General features: G+C 36.5%; 1 protein-coding gene across 2 annotated transcripts in view; it reads left to right on the top strand.

The window, feature by feature from the left end:
• Positions 1-20,089, top strand: part of Fkbp14 (peptidyl-prolyl cis-trans isomerase Fkb14) — a 40,759-nt gene that overhangs the window by 6,077 nt on the left and 14,593 nt on the right. For both annotated transcript variants that reach the window (XM_089098352.1, XM_089098353.1), the window contains exons 2-3: positions 11,264-11,435; positions 14,892-15,055. In XM_089098352.1, coding sequence (XP_088954478.1) covers positions 11,269-11,435; positions 14,892-15,055 — 331 coding nt within the window. In that variant the 5' untranslated portion in view covers positions 11,264-11,268. The remainder of the gene's footprint in view (positions 1-11,263; positions 11,436-14,891; positions 15,056-20,089) is intronic.

Raw genomic sequence — 20,089 nt, 5'->3', positions numbered from 1 at the left:
CCAAACCCATCTGATGAAAATTTTGAGATAGATATTTTGTTAAAAATAGTTCAAAGGCCGTATAAGAAAAACTCCAGTGTCAATACAACCCCAAGGGACAAGGGGAAGGCATTCTAATTTATGCCCTAAAGGCATGTATGGTTCTTATGACAGGGATGCTTGTATAAACTTCATAGAGGGCTCATTTGATTGGAAATTGAAAGTTCTAGTTCACTTTTTAAGAGTCAAGAGAGTAAAGGGACCCCCCCCCCCAAGCCCTTTTCTCAACACAACCATTACAAATTTTGAGATAGCTTGTTTTTTGAAAATCGTTCAAAAATTAGATAACAAAAACTCTGGTGTCAACACAACCTCCCAGGGCTGGGGGTTAGGCATTGTAAGTGTTGTCCTGGGGGTGTATATGGTTCTTATGAAAGGGATGCTTGTATAAACTTCAGAGAGGGCTCATATGATTGGAAATTAAAAGCTCTAGTTCACTTTTTAAGAGTCAAAAGATATCCAAGGGCAAATAGCCCCTCCCCCCACACCCTCTTTTCCCCAAGCCCATCAGATAAAATTTTTAAAATAGCCATTTCATTAAAAACAGTCCAAAGAAAGACAAAAATAACTCCTGTGTTGACACAAACCCCCAGGGCCCAGAGGCAGGCATTATGAGTAGTGCTCTGGGGGCATATATAGTTCTTATGGAAGGGATGCTTGTATAAACTTCAGAGAGGGCTCATTTGATTGGAAATTGAAAGTTCTTGTTCAATTTTTAAGAGTCAAAAGAGATTGGAGGGCAACTAGCCCCCCCCCCGCACACCCTAAATGCATCATATGAAAATTTTGAGATAAACATTTTGTTAAAAATAGTTCAAAGTTCAGATAATAAAAACTCTGGTGTTAACACAGCCTTCCAGGGCCTGGTAGTAGGCATTGTAAGATATGCCCTGGGGGCATATATGGTTGTTATGGAAGGGATGCTTGTATAAACTTCATAGAGGGTGCATTTGATTGGAAATTGAAAGTTTAATTCACTTTTTAAGAGTCAAAAATGATCAAAGGGCAGCTAGCCTCCCCCCATACTCCATTTATTTTTTCCCTAGAAGCACTTCATACAGAAGGGGTCTTTGTATAAACTTCAAAGGGGGTTTTCGACTGGAAATCAAAAGTTTTGGTGCACTTTTTAAGAGTCAATTGTGATCAGAGGGCAACTAGCCCCCTACCCAAGCCTTTTTTTTCCCCAAATACATCTGATAAAAAATTTGAGGTAGCCATTTTTTTAAAATAGTTCAAAGATCATATAACACAAACTTCTTTATGTATGGCCATTTTGTTAAAAATAGTTCAAAGGTCAAATAAGAAAAACTCCTGTGTTGACACAAACCCCCAGGACCCAGGGAAGGCATTGTAAGTATTGCTCTGGGGGCATATATGGTTCTTATGGAAGGTTTGCTTGTATAAACTTTGGAGAGGGCTCATTTGATTGGAAATCAGAAGTTCTAGTTCACTTTTAAAGAGTCAAAAGATATTGGAGGGCAACTAGGCCCCCTCTCCATGCCTTTTTTCTTCCAACCCATCCAATAAGAACTTTGAGATAGCCATTTTTTTTAAATAGTTGATGAAAACTACAGGGTCAACACAACCCCCAAGGGCCCGGGGGCAGGCTTCATAAGTAATTCTCTGGGGGCATATATAGTTCTTATGGAAGGGATGCTTGTATAAACTTCAGAGAGGGGTCATAATTGGAAATTGAAAGTTCTTGTTCACTTTTTAAGAGTCATAAGAGATTGGAGGGCAATTAGTCCCCCCTCTCCATACCCTTTTTTCCTCTAACCCATCCATTAAGAACTTTGAGAGAGCCATTTTTCTCAAAATGGTTCAAAGATCATATAATAAAAACTCTGGAGTCAACAAAATCCTTCAGGGCCTGGGGTAGGAGTTGTAAGTTATGCCTGGGGGGCATATACAGCTGTTGTGGAAGGGATGCTTATATAAACATCAGAGAGGTCTCATTTGATTGGAAATTGAAAGTTCTTGTTCAGTTTTCAGAGTCAAAAGAGATCAGAGGGCAACTATACCCCAACGCCCCTTTTCCCCCCATGCATCTGGTTAAAATTTTGAGATAGCAATTTTGTTAAAAATAGTTCTAATGTCAGATAAAAAAACTCCAGTGTTGACACAACCACTCAGGGCCCAGGGGCAGGCCTTGCAAGTTATGCCCTGGGGGCATATATGGTTCTTATGGAAGGGATGCTCATATAAACTTCAAAGAGGGCTGATTTGATTTGAATGGAAATTGAAAGTCCTAGTTCAGTTTTTAAGAGTAAGTAGAGATTGGAGGGCCCCTAGCCCCCCCCCAACACCCTGTTTTCCCTAAACTCATCCTATACAAATTTTGAAATAGTAGTTTTTTTTAAAATAGTTCAAAGGTCAGATAACAAACTCCAGTGTCAACACAACCCCCTGGGACCCAGGGAAAGGCATTGTAAGCAATGTCCTGGGGTTGTATATGGTTCTTATGAAAGGGATGCTTGTATAAACTTTAGAGAGGGCTCATTTGAATAGAAATTAAAAGTTCTAGTTCATTTTCTCAGAGTGAAAAAGGATTGGAGGGCAACTAGCCTTTCCTGCCCTATGCCTTTGGGTTTATCAGATGGATAAAGTCATCCGATAAAAATTTTAGGTGACCATTTTGTTAAAATAGTTCAAATATCAGATATTAAAACTCCAGGGTCAACACAACCCCCCAGGGCCCAGGGACAGGCATTGTAAGTTATATTCTGGGGATGTATATGGTTCTTATAGAAGGGATGCTTGTATAAACTTCAGAGAGGGCTCATTTGATTGAAAATAGAAAGTTCTAGTTCACTTTTAGAGAATCAAAAGAGACCAAAGGGCAATAAGCCACCCCCTCCCACGCCCTTTTTCCCCAAGTACTACGTTGTTGGGGCTTTACTGAAAACCAATTTTTTGACACATATTTTCTTTTGTACTTAATATCTAAAATAAACATTGAAATTATAGTAACATTTTGAACTGATAAGCTTTCAGCAATTAATATCATTATACATCAAATATTCAGTTTAATTTATTAGCTCTTTCTAAAGTTGTTCAAGACGAATATAGTTTCACTACAAACAAGAGTTTGGATACTGCCCCCTTCCTTAACGGTAAATAAAACCAAAAGCCTACTACATCATAGGCACTTAACTGAAAACAAATTATATTTCAAATATTTTATTTTCCAGTTCTTACAGGATTGAAAATAAAAATAAATTACAGTGAATTAAATTCTTGAACTGATGGATCTTTCCAAGACTGTTCAAGACGCATATAGTTTTCAGTAAAGCACCAACAATGCAGTAGGTTTTAGACTTTTACAGTGAGAGAAGGAGGCAATGCCCAAACTCTTGTTTGTATTAATTTTTGTTTGTTTCAAGCATGATTTGCATATTCAATTTAAGTTTCCCTTGTTTTAAGATTTATTTATTCATTTACATTAATACCTATTGTATGTTTGTTTGTATTGATTGTTTATTTATTTTCTGTTTGTTTTAAGTTTCATTTATACTTCAGTAGCAAAATATTTCTTTTTTGTTTTAAGCTTGATTTTCATATTCAACCTAAGCATTACTCACTTTAAGATCTATTTATTAATTTATATTATTACTTGTTGTATATTTTTTGCTATGATTGTTTTATTAATTTCGGTTTGTTTTGGATTTCATTTATTCTTTAATAGTAATTCCTGGTTGTTTTGAGTTTGAATTTTAACAGGTATTTGTACCTGCTGAGCTTAAGTTTAAAATGGCCTTTACTTTTCTTTGAAAAAACTTATTTTTGGAAAGTTCTTTTTAATTAATTTTCAAGTTTCAGGTTTTAAAAAAATTCCTTATTCCAAAATTAAACTAAAAAAAAAAGAATCAAATGTTTATCAAAGTATCAAACCTGGTATCAAAGTAACAATATCAAAGTGAAAAAATGGGTTTCTGTCAACCTTGGAGTTTTTATTATGGGATGTTTGAACTATTTTTAACAAAATGGCTATCTAAAATTTTTATTGGTTGGGTTTGGGGAAAAATGGCGTGGGGAGGGGGGGGCTAATTGCCCTGCGTCTCTTTTGCCTCTTTAAAAGTGAACTAGAACTTTTTATTTTCAATCAAATGAGCCCTCTCTGAAGTTTATACAAGCATCCTTTCCATAAGAACCATGTATGCCCCCAGGGCATAACTTGCAACACCTGACCCTGGGCCCTCGGTGGTTGTGTTGACACTGGAGTTTTTTTTATCTGGCATTTGAACTATTTTTAACAAAATGGCTGTTTCAAAACTTTTATCAGATGTATTTGGGTGAAAAGAGGCATGGGGGGATAGTCACAAGCAAGACATACATAAATCCAGCCTTTATCAGACCACACTTGCTTATTCCCATATTTATCCCGTGCTAAGTTCAGAACATCACATCTTCGTTTCATCAGATTCTTGGACACAAAAATACCAGTGCAAGCTAATTTTGACTTTTCTTTAAAAACTTTAGAAGCAAGGTCTTTAGACTTGAATGTTACAACTACAGGAGCAATTGCAATGCTGCCACAAGTTCCCTAGAGTCCCTAAAATTGAGCAAAGGTCCCTATTGGTCCCTTAAATTGATAAAGTCTCTTTTCTTGCTTTGGTTTAAAGCTCTGTATCCTGAAGGCTACCAATACTTGTATACAGTATTCAGTATTAGTATACAATATTCAGTATTAGTATACAGTATTCAGTATTTTTGTTTTGATTGAGATTCTCAATTCAACTCAGTTTTATTGTTATTAATAATAGGTTCAATAAAATATAAAAAATTCACACAAAAAAGATACAACCATTAAGTAAACACTTTAAAATACTAAACACTTTTCCTCTAGGCCATAGCCTGTTGAGGTGACATAAATTGCTGCAATTTACGTGAGTATTCAAATCCATCCACTCCACACTACCAAAAATGAGACCCATCAATCAAAATCAACCAAACCAATGAAAGGAAACAAACCCAAAACAACATAATTCCCTTTAACCTATCTTTAACTACCCTTCAAACCTTACCCTAACCCATTCCCCCTCCCTTCCCCAAGGCTCTTGGATCTGTTTTGACTTATCTAAGAAAGAAAAAACTTTTTGTTACATATGCTATAGCATTACTGTCTGGACAGAGCACACAGACTAGTCACGAAAAGAATGACCCTCTTTGCCTCTGGAGTCAAAAGACTAGGAGGCGGAAAGGTTTGGTTGTTAATTACTTAAAAAAATTCTTTTTTGGGTGTGACTTTTTTGCACACAGACGCAAAAAATAAGAAAATGGCTCAAAGTACAAAATATAAAAGCTGGGGTATTAAAATCAGGTTTCTTGTTTGATTTTGAGCTTACATGCATGTCTTGAACTATTAAACTACCTCCTACCACCCTTTTTTATTTGAATACATTTCTGGTAATAGCCTATATGTTTGTCTACTAACTTCTTTTTTTAAAGTTTAGGGTTTGAAGTTTCATTTTGAATTAGAATGGGAAAGAGCAAATTCCAGGAGACTTGGTTGGAAGAGAAAGATGCAACAGGACACCAAATGAAAGAGTGGTGAAGAGCTATTCTGGGAGGTCTTCCTTTTCTACTGTTCTATCTGCAATACATCGCTTGTCTGCCATAAGGGCTCCTATGCTCTACAGCAGAACACCAGAACTGAAGAACATATGAAGAATGTTACCATAAAGCTAATGCCAAATCAGCTTCATTTCTTGGTAGCATCTTACATGGAGAGTGGTGAACTGGCAAAACTGTCCATGCAGCTAGGTGCATCCATAGTGATGGATGAATCAATAGTTGCAGAAATTACATTGGCTCTGAAGATGATTGAGTCTGACTATTCTGGGAAATCTGCAGACGGAATAGCAGATGTATATGGAAAAATGTTTAACTGAACCTCTTGGACCCTATTTCCAGAAGATGACCCTTGGTGAAGTTGGCAGAAAGCAGTTGTTGAAAGTGTTAACTTCTCTGCATCCTGATGAAGTTTCAAAGTCAATTTCTGCTCACAGTTTATTATATGTGGCCAAGGAGTAACTCATCGCAACGCAAAAAGACATGTTAGTTGACGAGTTTAAGCTAGTCCAGTAATCTGGACTTCCATCAGAGCCAGGAAGGGTTGACTGCAAGGGGAATAACGTGATCCAGGGAGGAAAATATCCAAGCTTGTCTGAGGTCATAAAAAAATGCTTTGACCATTTCACATGGGTCTGTTAGCATTGAGTGGTGTTTCTCCCCTTCCGGTTGAGTTGTCAGCAAAGAAAGAGCTTCAATGAATGTGTGAACTTTGAATACAAAACTGTTTATGATAGATAGACAGGGCAGACTTGGAGGACATGCGCAAAATGTTGCTGTCACTGAAGACTTGATAAAACTGATCAATTCTGCTAGAAAAAACTATGATTTGTACCTACAGCAGGAAAAAGCATTAAAAAACCTGCAAAAGAGCAGCAGGAATTGGAGGCAAGAGAACGGCTGAGAGAGCAGCAGCTCGCTAAAACTTCTTTGAAAAGACAGACGATAGAGATTCTCGAAAAATCTCTCTAAAAAAAGAAGTGTTTGGTTCCATGGAGCAGGCTGCAGACAAGTTATTGAAGGAAGCTCGTAGCAGTCTCGAAAATGGCACTGAAAAGAAGGATATGGTTGAGATACAGCTAGTGCAGGCTATGATAAATGGGACTTAAAGAACCAGCAGCAGTTAGAGTCAAAGAAACAGTTACTGATCACATCTCTGTTCCAGTAGAACACAGTGCAAAAATGGGAACAAATAGGTTGTGTGTTCTAGTTACTGTACCCTTATCTCTTTCATCATATTTTGTATCTGATTTTTGTATTCGAAATTAAAGCGTTAAAAAAAAAGAAGGAAAAAGCTCCTCCCATGGCATGATGATTCTTGTGTGGTCGGTTTCTTAATTATCACTTGGCCTCTGATCATGGAGAGATGCCTACAAATGATCATTCCTATCTTTTTTTCTTAGTCAAATGTTATTTGCTATTGTGTCACTGCTTTTTCTTTCAAAAGCTTTCTGAAAACTGAGTTTTGGGGTTCATATTGCTTCCAGAATGGTCCCTAGAGAGGTCCCCTTTTGACTTAGAAGAGGTCCCTGAGTCCCTGTTTTTCACTGCTTGAACCTGTGGCAGCCCTGTAATTGCATCGTGTTTACTAATACCTTTGCTTAGATTTAATCTTTTGTCTTCAATCACATCTTGATTTGATATTTCTAGCTCCATTTTGTTTGTCACTATATCAAGAACTACTGACTTCAAGTCCCTATTGGAAGGTTGTTCAACCCTATTGCACATGAGACTATTTAATCTTTTTTCTTGTTCATACTCATCAAGCTTTGGCTCTGCAACTTTAATCTGTTCCTCAATAAATGAGCATTGATTTTTTAATTGTTTTAAAACATTGGAAAAAACAACAAATTTTGGCTTGAATTCAACAACTAATGCTCTGTAAATTTCACTTGAAATCGACAAGCTTTGCGCTTCAATTGCACTAACTGTGTCCTTAGAAAATTACTGTGAGCCTCCAACAGCAGCCAATTTTTCATCTAATCTCTGGTCTATTTTCTGAGCAAGGTTTTCCATGACAGTCTAAATCTCTTATTTTGTCGCCTTATCTTGGTATTAAGGGCAGTTGATCATGGAAAGTTATTCAAATTGGTATTTTCAGATGCTTGTCCCTTAAGCTTGTCTTTGCAAATTTCTTTGTAAATATCTGGTTTCAGTGCAAGTTCTTCAAACACTTACTTTACACCTTTTCTTGAGTTTTTCATAGCCTCAGCTTTATTTCATTCAAAATCAAAATTTGGGACTCATTAACGAATTGGGTATCATGTGTACCGTAGCAGAAAACTAGATACTTGTTATTTCTAGTTTTTTCATTTCCTTTCGGATCTATCACTTCAACAATATGTATAGGTCATTCAGGGTAACCTCGAAACCTAGCCAATGCCAGCTTATGAACTGTAAATTTAGCCATCTGCTTAACTAGCCAGCAATTAGTTAGTAAAATAGCTTCGATAACAAAAACAAGTTCATACCTTTTGGTTGTACTGTAGACTTGCAAGTAAGCCAAACTGTCCTTAGTAATGTTTCAAGCTGAACGAAACTGAATTGAATAATAAATCATGCGAATATCTCTTTAATGCATATATTTTTCACTAATTAATCTCCTCTATCCAGAATCTTATTTGAATTATTTTGCAATACCTTACTGAACTTCTTGTGCAATCTGATTAAGGTCAGCCACACATAGCCCAGCCACAATTGGAAAATAGCCCAGCCACACAATTGGTCATCTCTTTGCAATTTCTGAGACTGGGTACTGCTGTTTACAATGCTCACAGATCTTTGTTGGATACTTGGTCATAGTGCTGGACGCGTTTAGAGTATGACGAAGACAATCGTGATCAAAGACACCCAGTTTATTACTATTTTGAGCTTTGACAACCCATGTTTCACACCTGTATAGGAGTGAACTTCTGACAATTGCCTCGTAGACTCTAATTTTCGTAGTGAGGCTTATGCTTTGATGCTTCCACAGTGATTTACTGAGTGGAGAAAAACTGGCAGAGACTAGGCGAATACGCCTTTCAATTTCTTGATCAGATCCCCCCTCCAAATCCACAAGAGATCCAAGGTAAACCAATTCTTTAACTTACTCAATACTGTTGGCATAAATGCTGTCAGGATATAGACTTTGGGAATTCTCACACATCACTTTGGTCTTTGTTGGATTAATTCTTAATCCAACCATTGTAGAGTAGTATGCAACTTCGTCCATCATCATTTGGGCTAGGGTAGATCATCCTCAGTAATGGAAATATCATCAGAATAGTCTAAGTCAGTGACCTGAATACCTTTTCCAACCATTACTCCTTCATGTGTGCTGGTAACTCTCACCACAATCCAGTCAATTGCATAATTGAAAAGGACGGGGGATAGGACGATTCCTTGTTTTACTCCTGAGTCTACTGCAAAATTTTCAGGCTCTTCACCATAAGCCCCTGCCCTCATAGTATGCTTTCAAAGGCTCTACAAAATACGAAGGCATTCCATTCTCTTCTAGGATACACCAGAGAACAACTTGTTCAACCAAATCAAACGCTGCTATGAGATCAATGAAGATATGAATCAGCAGCAAATCATATCTATGGCACTGCTGTAACAGCAGTCTACAGATAAAAATCTTTATGGCAGTTGCTTCCTAATACCTCGCTCTTTACGCTAAAGTTTTTTTTTAGAACTTTTGAAAAAGCATATTATTTAAATAGTTATTCATAAATAACTGAAACTAAAAGTCAAACTTTAGCATAAAGAGCAAGATATTGAGTTGGAGGGTGGTAGCCCCTTCATATACGTAATAATTTCTGTTCGTTTTAAGTTGTGATGTTGCACCTTACTTTCAGTTGAAAACCAAATGTTTTTTAAATTTAATTTAGTAAAATATAGTCTAGTAAAAATGTTAGTCCCTGTACTCAGGCACGTACACAAAAATGCACCAATAGATTATATTCAAGAAAACATTTTGATTTCACGAGGACATTCATGACACGGAGATCAGCACCATCGGGAAGTATTGTAAAGTCTGGTGCTGTATTCTTTACTTTACCCAAAGCCCCCCTCCCTCATTCAATGTATGCAAAGCCCCCCTCCGTTATTCAACGTATGCCTTTGCCTATACTGGTGGAGTCATATTCTTTGAAACCCTCAACAAGTAAAAATATCATTCCAATTGCTTGTTTTATGTCAGTTATATGGCCGTCATTAATGACAATCTGTGACCAAAAATACTTTGAAAACTTACCGCATTCTGTAAAATTGGCTACGTCAAGATAATAATGATCTAGTCAGCTAAATTCATAAACTGTATGCTGAAAAGGGAATAATTTTTGCGCTGAAATAAAGTATGGTTATATAATTTTACACAGGCACCATAAGAAATGTCTTTTAGCATTATTTTATCCTGAAATAAAAGGTTGTATATTTCCCTGATCACAGGGGACACTATACCTAAAACTGATAGGTTTTTGTTAAGCACAGAAATAAGAGAGTATTTGACATATTACGAGCAGACATGATACAATCTTAAAAAAGGAGGAGAATTAAGATTAGGTTAAGCCTTTGGCTTGGACCTCCTCATCCCTCCCCAAATGGGAGGACAACAAGCTCTACAAATAAGCCAAACAATTTCTTTGTTTTCTATCTGTCAGATGGAAGAAAAGCGTGGGCACGGTTCGATTTTAAATGACACGTAATTACAAGTAAAAAATCAGGATTTTTTATTTCAAGTGGGCTGTAATTTTATGCTATAAATTTTTTTTGAGTACTTCAACCAAGTTGTTCATGTTCAAAGTTCTAGTTTTAATTTGTGAATAAATTCTTGCAAGCTTTTTGAAGTGCTGGATTGCATTTAAATATGTTGTCAAGAATAAAATGAATTAGGATAAAATCCTGAATAGCCTTATACATTAAAGCTCTTTGAACACAAAAATTTTCAGAATAACAATAAGGGCTGTTCATTCAAATTCGTATTTCCCTAAAAAAAATCGGATTTTAGGTGCTTTCATCTTGTAAAATTGAGTGTTTTTTTTGTGATATCTGATTTGATAAAATAATTACTTTATTGGTTTGACTCAAGCCCATGATAAAAGTGCTATATAGTAATATACACTTGAAAAACTATTCATTTTTTATACTGTCGATCAATATAAAATAGTCCTATAGTTGCTGAACAAGAGAACTTCTGCTTCATATTAAACTTCCTTTTACCTGTGATTAAATTGTTCCCATTTGTGAAATAGTACGTGCTATTTTTAATATCTTTTTACTCCTTGGAGGCTTGGCTGCCCTCTACTATTTTATTTGTATTTTACATGTTTTAATTAAAATGTCTTGGAACTTTAGTCATGTTTGTTGCACCTAAACTATATCAACTTTTAAGGACACCCTAGATGGTCAATCATTTTGATTAAAAGCTTCCGTCTATCAATTGATTGAAGCATGATTGACCATCTAGGAACCGATTGAGTCATTCAAACTTTCTATCAATCATCGTCAACGCTTGACTCAAGCGTCAAACCGGCTCCTAGATGGTCAATCATGCTTTAATCAATTGATTGACGGAAGCTTTTGATCAAAATGATTGACCGTTTAGGGTGTCCTTTATATTTTTGAACCAGAAATAAAGCCACATATCTATACACCTTTTGTTTTCTTGTAGAAAATATGAGATTTGCTGTGCTTTTGTTGTGTATAGTTGGAGGATTAGCAGCTGAATTAAAAGTGGACGTTGTATCCGTACCTGAAGTCTGTGATGTAAAGTCGAAAGATGGGGATTTACTTCAGATGCACTATACTGGGACATTAGATGATGGAAAGAAGTTTGACTCTAGGTTAGAATACCATTTTATTTCTAACCCAGCTCTTATTTTTATGTCTTTTATATCAAAAATCATCTTGATTATGTAAAATTGAACAGCTACTCAGAAAGTGTGATGAATAAAAGAAGGTTTTTGTAATATTCTACCAATATTCCAAAACAAAGGCAGAATATTTGGTGCATAATATCCTATAGTATTTATTTTTACATTTTTATTTTATTTGAATTCCTTTTCGCGTTTCTGGGGATTGAGTTATTGTATCAGGGTAAGATGAATGTTAAAACTAAGACTGTTTGGATGATATAAACCCTGAAGGTGAACTTACTAGACATTACGAAGTTTTTGAACAAAACAGATATTTTTAATTTGATATCATAAGGGAGGGCCGGATAGCAGAAAAGGAACCAAGAAGGAGGCATATTGCCCTCCAGTAGCTTTTGATCTTTAAATAGTACTCTAGCATGTTCAGTTTATAATTGAATGGGCCCAGTCCCAAGTTTCTAAGATAGCCCCTTCCATTTGAATTGAGTGGGGAAAAAAAGTTTTTTGACACTTTTCTGGCCCTGTTTTGGGTTGCATTTTGAGGGGAATGTTTTTTTTTTATTTCTTTCTAGATCAGATTCCCTTTAGCCAAAGGTTTCATAGAGGTTTCAGACCAATCTAAAAAATGACCCCTCTTTGAGCCCCCCTTTTTTAGAGGAGGGACCAATTCTCTGAATAATTTTTGTACATTAGTCCCCTTGGCTCAAGGCCTTACAGCTGTAAGCTTCCAACTGATCGGAGAAAAAAAGTCTTTGTGGCTCGTTTCTGGACCCCTAACTTTCCCGACAGCAAAATTTGGATAATCATTTTGATTAAGAGAATAATCCCTTCATGTTTCATGCCACTGGACTCCCAAAATTTGACATGCCCCCCTTTTTTCACTATAAAATCCATCTTTAAAGAATTGACAGTTTGCATAATTTACAGCCCTTATCTCAGCACCTAAGGGGCTATGTCATTCTTGGATTCATATTTATTAACATTTTCATCTATTCTAAACAAAATGGCTTCCTAGAAATGTTGATCAGATGTCCTAGGGGTTACAGGTGCGTCAGATATAAAGAATGGTTTTAGTAGGGGGACTGGTTGTTCTCCAATCACTTGACTTTTTAAAAAGGCACAAGAACTCTTGATTTTCGATCAAATGAGCATCCTCCGGAGTTTCTATAACCACGATGAGGGGCTGAATTGGGAGCAACCTCCTCCTATTTGGAATACATACTAAATATATCTTTTAGGGTTTAATATGTTTGATCTTTGCCTTCTTATTAGTTATGAGCATCTAGGGATTGTTCACTAGAATTGTGCCAAGACAGATAATCTGCTGAAGACGGCCACTGTAAATTTAACCGAAATATCCGGAGATTTTTTTTTGTTTTTCCTCTGTTAAATAAAAGGATTTTTCCCTATTGAACTGTTATTTATTCACCAGTCAAAATAAGGATGCTGGAATCACTCTTATTTCTAAAACTTCACTAGCCGTGTGACATTACTGTATTATAATTTAATTTAGTTAACATGGAGTCATTTCTAAATCAAAACCAAAGTATAATCATCTACGGAACAAGTACTGACAAAACTCTCCAAAAGTGACCCCGCGTACCTCAGCGCCTCTAGACGCAAAATGTTGTACTACTTAATCGCTCCGAACCAAAGTACTTTGCTCCCAGCCAATAAACTATGCTAGAGCGTGATTCAGGCGACGAGTTACCCGGAAATTTGTATTGAATTGTGTAACTAAGGGCCTTAAAAATAACCTAAGGGTCTTTGTAGATTGTGTAACAAAGGGTCACTTTTTTGTGTGGAGAGGATAGGTTTTGTCAGTACTTGTTCCGTAGATGATTATGCTTTGATCAAAACCAAGCAAAATGTGCTAGAATGTGCTGCATCCATTAATATGAAGTTTTGTTCGTTTTCTATGTCAGGTTGAATACATACCTATGCATAAACATATTGAAGAAGTTATCTTGGACCCACAGTAGGTATTTTTGGGTACATACGAGCAGGGATTTTTTCCTCTGAGATGGAGAAAAGAAAGAAAAATAATAATAATAAGCTTTCCTTAATTTAACATTTGGCTTGCATTAAGTTCTGTACATTTTTGACTGGCACCTTTGGGAAAAGAATGCCCACAACTACTTCCTTTGGGAAAAGAATGCCCACAACTACTTCGGTGATCAAAGGGAAAGGTAATCAGGTAATTTTTAAGATGGCGGGGGGGGGGGTAGAAAATGCGCTTATAGGGCACAATTTTTGGCGATGAAGTTCCTTTAGACGAATTTTAGGATGTTCCAGATGGAAAGTTTTACAACAATGTCTAACTACTACTGCTGCTAAATTTGTTGCAACGTTTAGCCTGAAACTACATGCTGGTGAACACTCTTTCTCTGTCCCACTGTTTAAGGTCTGCTCTGGTAACCTTCCAAGAAATCCTCGAGGATTTTGGTTCTTTTTTATAGTGTCTTCGAGGTGCCCAGTCTTTTTTTTTGGCATCATGGTATTGCCGCCTTTACTGCTCTTCCATAATGAACGTGTAGAGAATGAGGAAGTAAATTACCCTGTCCTTCCCCTGGAAAGAATGTGGGGAAACATTTAAAATGGGGGAAATTGTGACATTTGAACCCATATAAATTTCTTTTTCCTGTTTCGTAAACTGTCATAAATACTTATGTATATCATTCCTAGGATCATTGCTTTACTTTCCCTACCTACTCCTAGTAGACCAATAGATAGCCGATTTTTTTTTTTTTTTTTTTTTTTTTTTTGTACGGCAAACGCTAATCACTGGAGGAAATATATATCTGATAATGTCTATTATGTATAGTCTAATTGTATTTTCCAATAACGCGATTCTTTTTTTCCACATCATTCTACAGTGAACCCTATTCAATTGATAGAAAGAAAAGAATCGCGCTATTCTAAAATAATGGGAATTTATATAGTCGACAATATATTGCTCTATAAGGGGTTGTGGTTAAAGTGAAGTAATGCACTTTTAATATTAGGATGAATAAGTTTTTATTATTGTTTTATCTTTTTTTCGGGGGGGGGGGTCATATAAGTGTGCTGCACTGCTTTTGATTTTTTAATCTAATGATTGTATTTTTAGCGTGAAGGCAGTTCTGAAAAAGGGGAACTGCTTCATATTTGATACTGTAAAATAGACGTATGCTTTATTGAGTGCACCCTTATACGATTAAATGTTAAAACAATTTTTTTTTATATAGTAACAAAGCAAGGAGCAGTGTTCAAACTATGAAACACATTTTTATCCTGAATTAGGGAGTGGTGGTGGTTAAACTTCTATTGATGTTATACCCGAATTATACCCGAATTACAGCTATATATTGTGTTCATTAAGTATAACTTGTTGTTGTGAATCGTACATTGTGATAATTTGTGCCTAACTGAGATATTCTTTTCTAGCCATGATCGAAATCAACCGTTTTCGTTTACCTTGGGTGCTGGCCAAGTTATCAAAGGCTGGGATCAGGGTCTCAAAGATATGTGTGTCGGCGAGAAAAGAAAGCTGGTCATTCCTTCAGAGCTCGGCTATGGGGACAGAGGAGCTGGAAATGTTATCCCACCAGGTAAAATTGCTTTTAATTTGCTCTTAGGGGGTATTAGGGCAGTTTATTGTTTTGTAGGATTATTCATCTCTGCAAAGTCTCTAGCTCAAACACGCCCCATGATCCCCATAGTCTCAAGGTCGACCCACCACCCATGATACAATAAAATTGGGACGATATAGATGGCTAGGGGACTTCTGGAGGACGGAAAGTACTCGCCCTCTTAAGATAGTCTTGAGACAGTTGTCACCCCTATAAAATTTAGAGGGACTAGGTTTGTTGCTCAGCATGCCGTGCCTTTTTCGTCTAGGCGAAGTTAAAACTTCATATAGGCCTTGTATCAGCTATCTTGTGAAAGAATAGGTTGCAAAACGACCTACATACCTCACCAGATACGTTGTGCATGGAAAAGCATGTCACATGGGCGCCAAAAGCTAGGATTATTAGTTACTCGAATCGTATAAGTACGTTCAACATACATGTTTGCTGTGGCCTACATATTTGTAGGCTCAGATGCGTCAATTGGGGGGGGGAGGGGGTGCATTGACTTCTTGGTTCGGATTGTTTGAGCTTATTAATTCTTTTAGGATTATCACACCATAAGACTGTTCCTTTGATTAGTTCAACCTGTTTTTATGAAAATAGCTTTGTTTCAAGTTCTTAAATCTGCTGAAAAATTTCAGTATATAGTTATTAGCATTTTTTCCCCGCTTGGTAATTCGCCTTCTATTTTTTTTTTTTTTTTTGTATTCACCCCTTTCCAACAGATCAAACCTTTTGCAAAGGCACTATCAGTCAAGCTCTTAATTCGGAACAGTTTTGTTTAAGATGTGACGTTCGATTATTCGAAATAGGCCTATATCAGGAACTCTTAAGACTCCCCCTCTCCTTTATCTCGATACTAAACCGGTCAATTCAGAATAGGCATAACTAAGTTGCCAACCCGTTCTTCAAAAAAAGATATATTAACTTCTTTTGGTTGATAACGTGATGACTAACTTAGATACCCCTTTACTTGGGCACATACCCAGGCATTCTTTTATGGTGTGGGCGATAATAATAAGATAAGTTATATTGATAATTTGAATTCGGAATTATTATTTCGGTTCATCAGTTTAGACTTTTCACATCATATTTTGTCACCTGAAGCTGTTAATTGTTCGTAAATACGGCATAAAATAATATTTTACTATGAAAAGGCGCAAGGTGCCTTTAGTAAGTCTATAATATTAATAATTTATTAAAAACCCTCTTTACATACATAAAATGTACTTAGAGGAATACCAAAATACAGAAAAATAAAAATGGAAACAATAAACAAGAAAAAAATCACAAAAAAACAAGCAACATCTAAGCTACTTAAGCAACACAATTAAGCTAAACAATTAAATGGAAAGTCGGCAATATTTTCTCAGTGCTTATGGAACCTATCCACAAGCTGTTCCATTTTTGAGGAAATGTCGAAAACGTCGTATCTACTTGAAATGTACTGGTTGCGCGTCCAAAGCGGCAATTGCAGGGGATATTTGTAAAAACGGAAGAATAAAGATCTAATTTTCTTCCGCTCAGATAAGGTGAAAAAACTCCACAAAGAAAAATTCAGAAAAATTCATGCAGATTAAGCATGAAAATGGTAATAAAAACAAAGGTTCTCAACTTTTGGACCCCACAATTTTTAATAGATACATTTCATTCCCTTACATACCAATTCTTGGGGAGAAGTTCAAACGAACTTTACTCAAACATAATATTTCAACTTGTTTTTAATCAATCAGACCTTTGAGTAACTTTTTAAATTCTGGAAAAGATATAACACGGAATATTTTGTCAAGGGGAGTTTATAGCATCCCTTGCTCTTGCGGGAAATTTTACATCGGTCGAAAACACCAGCAATTTATAGAAAGATTTATTTAGCGCTGGAATTCAATAGATAATGCACTAAAATTTACAAAACCTCCAGGCAGTTTCACTTCAGCCTTAGCAGAACATATATTTTTTAATTCGGATCATTTTGTGCTGTTCGAGGAGGCAACAGCCATTTCCAGTGATATAGGTTTCAAACAATGGGCTCTTGAAGCATTAGAAATTAAAAAACATATTTTTGCAGGTTTATCAATTAATAGAGATACTGGGAATATAATTATTGATCCTATTTATGATACTGTTTTAAAAAAGAAACCCATATTTAAAAATAAAAATAAAGTATTGCAAAATGTCCTAGGGGTTAGTTCAAATAATAAACCTAAGCGGATGGCATCATCAGAAGATTTGCATAAAATTATGTCGCAATAACTTATTCCTTGTTCATTTGTTGTTTTAAAAGGTTTAATCCAGTTACTTTTGTGAGGTGGTTTCACGAAGGTAGCTACAAATTTTAAATTTTAAGCAATTGTATATTATATTTTTAGGTGAGTCTATTTTAGTTTTATGTACATTTTTTAGTTTTAGTTCATTTTTTTTTTTTTTTTTTAAAAGCTGAAGACGCCTTGTTTGATACGGGCGAAATATTCGTTTTTGTTTTTTTCTTATTTTTCATTTGCTGGCCATGGACCCGTTTGTCGTATTTATATTTTTTAACTCCACAAAGGGATCAAGAAGGAGACATGCGGTGCAAAAAAGCGTTGTAAAGTCTACCCAGTGTTATTTTATGGAATTGGCCTTTAACTCGGGCCAGCAGCCCGTACGATTTTCTAAGCTTTTCTTTCAACGCCAAGATAACAAGTGTTTCTGTATTTTTAACATTTGATCCAAACGGGAGACCTAAATAATTCAGAGAGGACTATGGAGGAATAGTTTCTGGGCCAACATTAATAGTAACGGAAGGTTGCTGAGACGAACTGTAGACGAGAAGCTCAGTTTAAGAGGAGGTGACTTGAAGCTTAATCTCATTGAGACCACAGCAAACTGTATGAACTGTATTTTGGAGAACCTGAAGATCATCTGATAAAAGAAGGATATCGTCTGTGTAACAGAGGTGGCTGACATCAATATGGGGCTCAATTAGAAATAGAACAATATTTTTAGTAACGGTTTTGATGGCATTATTGAAAAGAGCTGGACTAAGCACTGAGCCTTGTTTCACACCTGTCCGAACAGTGATGGATCTGCTCAGCTGCCGACCTAGCTCAATTAGAGACGGCAGAGAAAAGGGTTTATTCCACTTCTCAATAGAGGAAAAATAGCATGTGAATGGATACTGGAATCGAACGCCTTTGAAATGTCGATTGCACACACATACAGGTTCTTTTTTCAACATCCTATAGCGGTCTAAGATTGCCAAAAAAGTTGCCTGTGTGTTTTGCACACCCAAGCCTTCGCAAAATCCAAACTGGTTGTCCCCATGATCACACTTTGTGTTTTTTTCTTGGAAGATAATCTTTTCAAAAAGCTTACCAATTGTGGAGCAAATATTAATTGGTCTGTACAATTCACAAACCTTTGGTCTTTTGTTCTTCTTTAAGGCACGGTAACAAGACCTTCCAAAAGAGCAGCTGGAATATATTGATGAAAAATACAAGCCTGAAATAATAGTGACAAATACTGTATAAGAAGTGGGGTACCGTATAGGAGGTGCTCAGTTTGCACCCCATCGTATCCTAGAGCTTTACCAGGTTTCAGTAGACGGATTTGTGTCTGAACAGCTGAAGGTGTAATAATGACAAAGTTCTTCCGGTGGTCAAGTTTCGACATTTGGTGGAGGAGGGCATTTTTATAGGTAGCTTCAACCGGAGGAGGATCATCAGAGAAAAACGATGAACAATGTCTTTCCCACGAAGCGACATTGATAGGGTTAGATTTGCGAGGAGAAACTTGATGTCAGCTTTGAAACTCTCCTCCAAAGCTGCTGGGGTATATTTTTTATCCCACATGTTGCCCTTTGAACTTGTCTATTTTTCCAACGGTGAAGAGCTTTTCAGAACTCACGTCTGGTTGACTTAAACAATTGAAAAAATAACACCCACGCGAGGACGATCAAAGTCGGCCCAAATCGGAAACCAAAGCTTATGACGGTGATTGGTATCGTACAATTCATCATCTTCTTTCCAACCATGTTTCTGGGTCCCTATTTTGATCATTGTCGAAGGTACAGATACAGAAGGGGCGACCTTAAGAGCATGCGTCAACTTAGCTATTAAGGTCTAGTGGGTTCCCTTTCAGTGTAGTAGACAGAAGGTGGAAAAGGATTTTAATTTTCATCAGCAAAGAATCAAGCGTGTACTGAAAGGACGATGTATCTATGTGATCCCATGATACTTTTGTAAAGCAACGGGGTTTTGTTTTAATTTGCGAAGGGGGCATGTAAATGTGTTGTGGCGGTGTAGATGGTCGCTTGATAGGGTGTCATCTGAAACGGTAATAGTGGTAGATTGAAGCTCTGGATGATCAAACAGGACAAAATCGAGGTTTGAGGTTGACCCAGAGTTATGAACATAAGAGAAAGATTTAGATTTAGGTAGGACAGACATGCCAAGCGGAAGTGACGACAGAAATATTTGTGTAAGTGGTAGCAAAGGGTCATTCAGATTCGTGTTGAAATCACCACAGATGACAAGCCACTTGCTAGTAGCTTGAGTGTTATGGAGAATCTTTGATAGTAACGCACAAGCTGATGCAAACTTCTTATCAGAAGTATGGGTACAGTAATTAGTTGGCATATAAATACACAACAATACAAAAAATTTTAGCTCAACAGCAATATAAATGTCACTTGAATCTAAAAAAGAAGCGGCAAACTTTTTATCTGTCACAATAGCTAAACCACCCGAAGGTCAGCCCGTTGTGATATTTGCTAGCCTGAGATAAAACTTAAGATTAGGCGAACGCTCTAACAATGACTTATTATTTTCACTCAAAAGGTGCTCAGCAAGACACACAATATCAAAAGTATTATACAAATTTTCAATAATTTCTAGTTCATCATGGGCACCATTGATATTATGATAAGATATTGACATAAATTTTTATCGCCCTAAGATTGTAACATTGTTTTTGGCCTTGAGTGGGAAGGTGCTTTTTCATTTCTACACAAATCAAGCTGTTACTTCTGTCGGTTTT

Source organism: Artemia sp. Qi Xiang Cuo, chromosome 12 (assembly GCF_049724085.1).
Source record: "Artemia sp. Qi Xiang Cuo chromosome 12, ASM4972408v1, whole genome shotgun sequence".
In the NCBI taxonomy this organism is placed as follows: domain Eukaryota; kingdom Metazoa; phylum Arthropoda; class Branchiopoda; order Anostraca; family Artemiidae; genus Artemia; species Artemia sp. Qi Xiang Cuo.
This window is presented reverse-complemented; position numbering and strand designations above follow the sequence as displayed.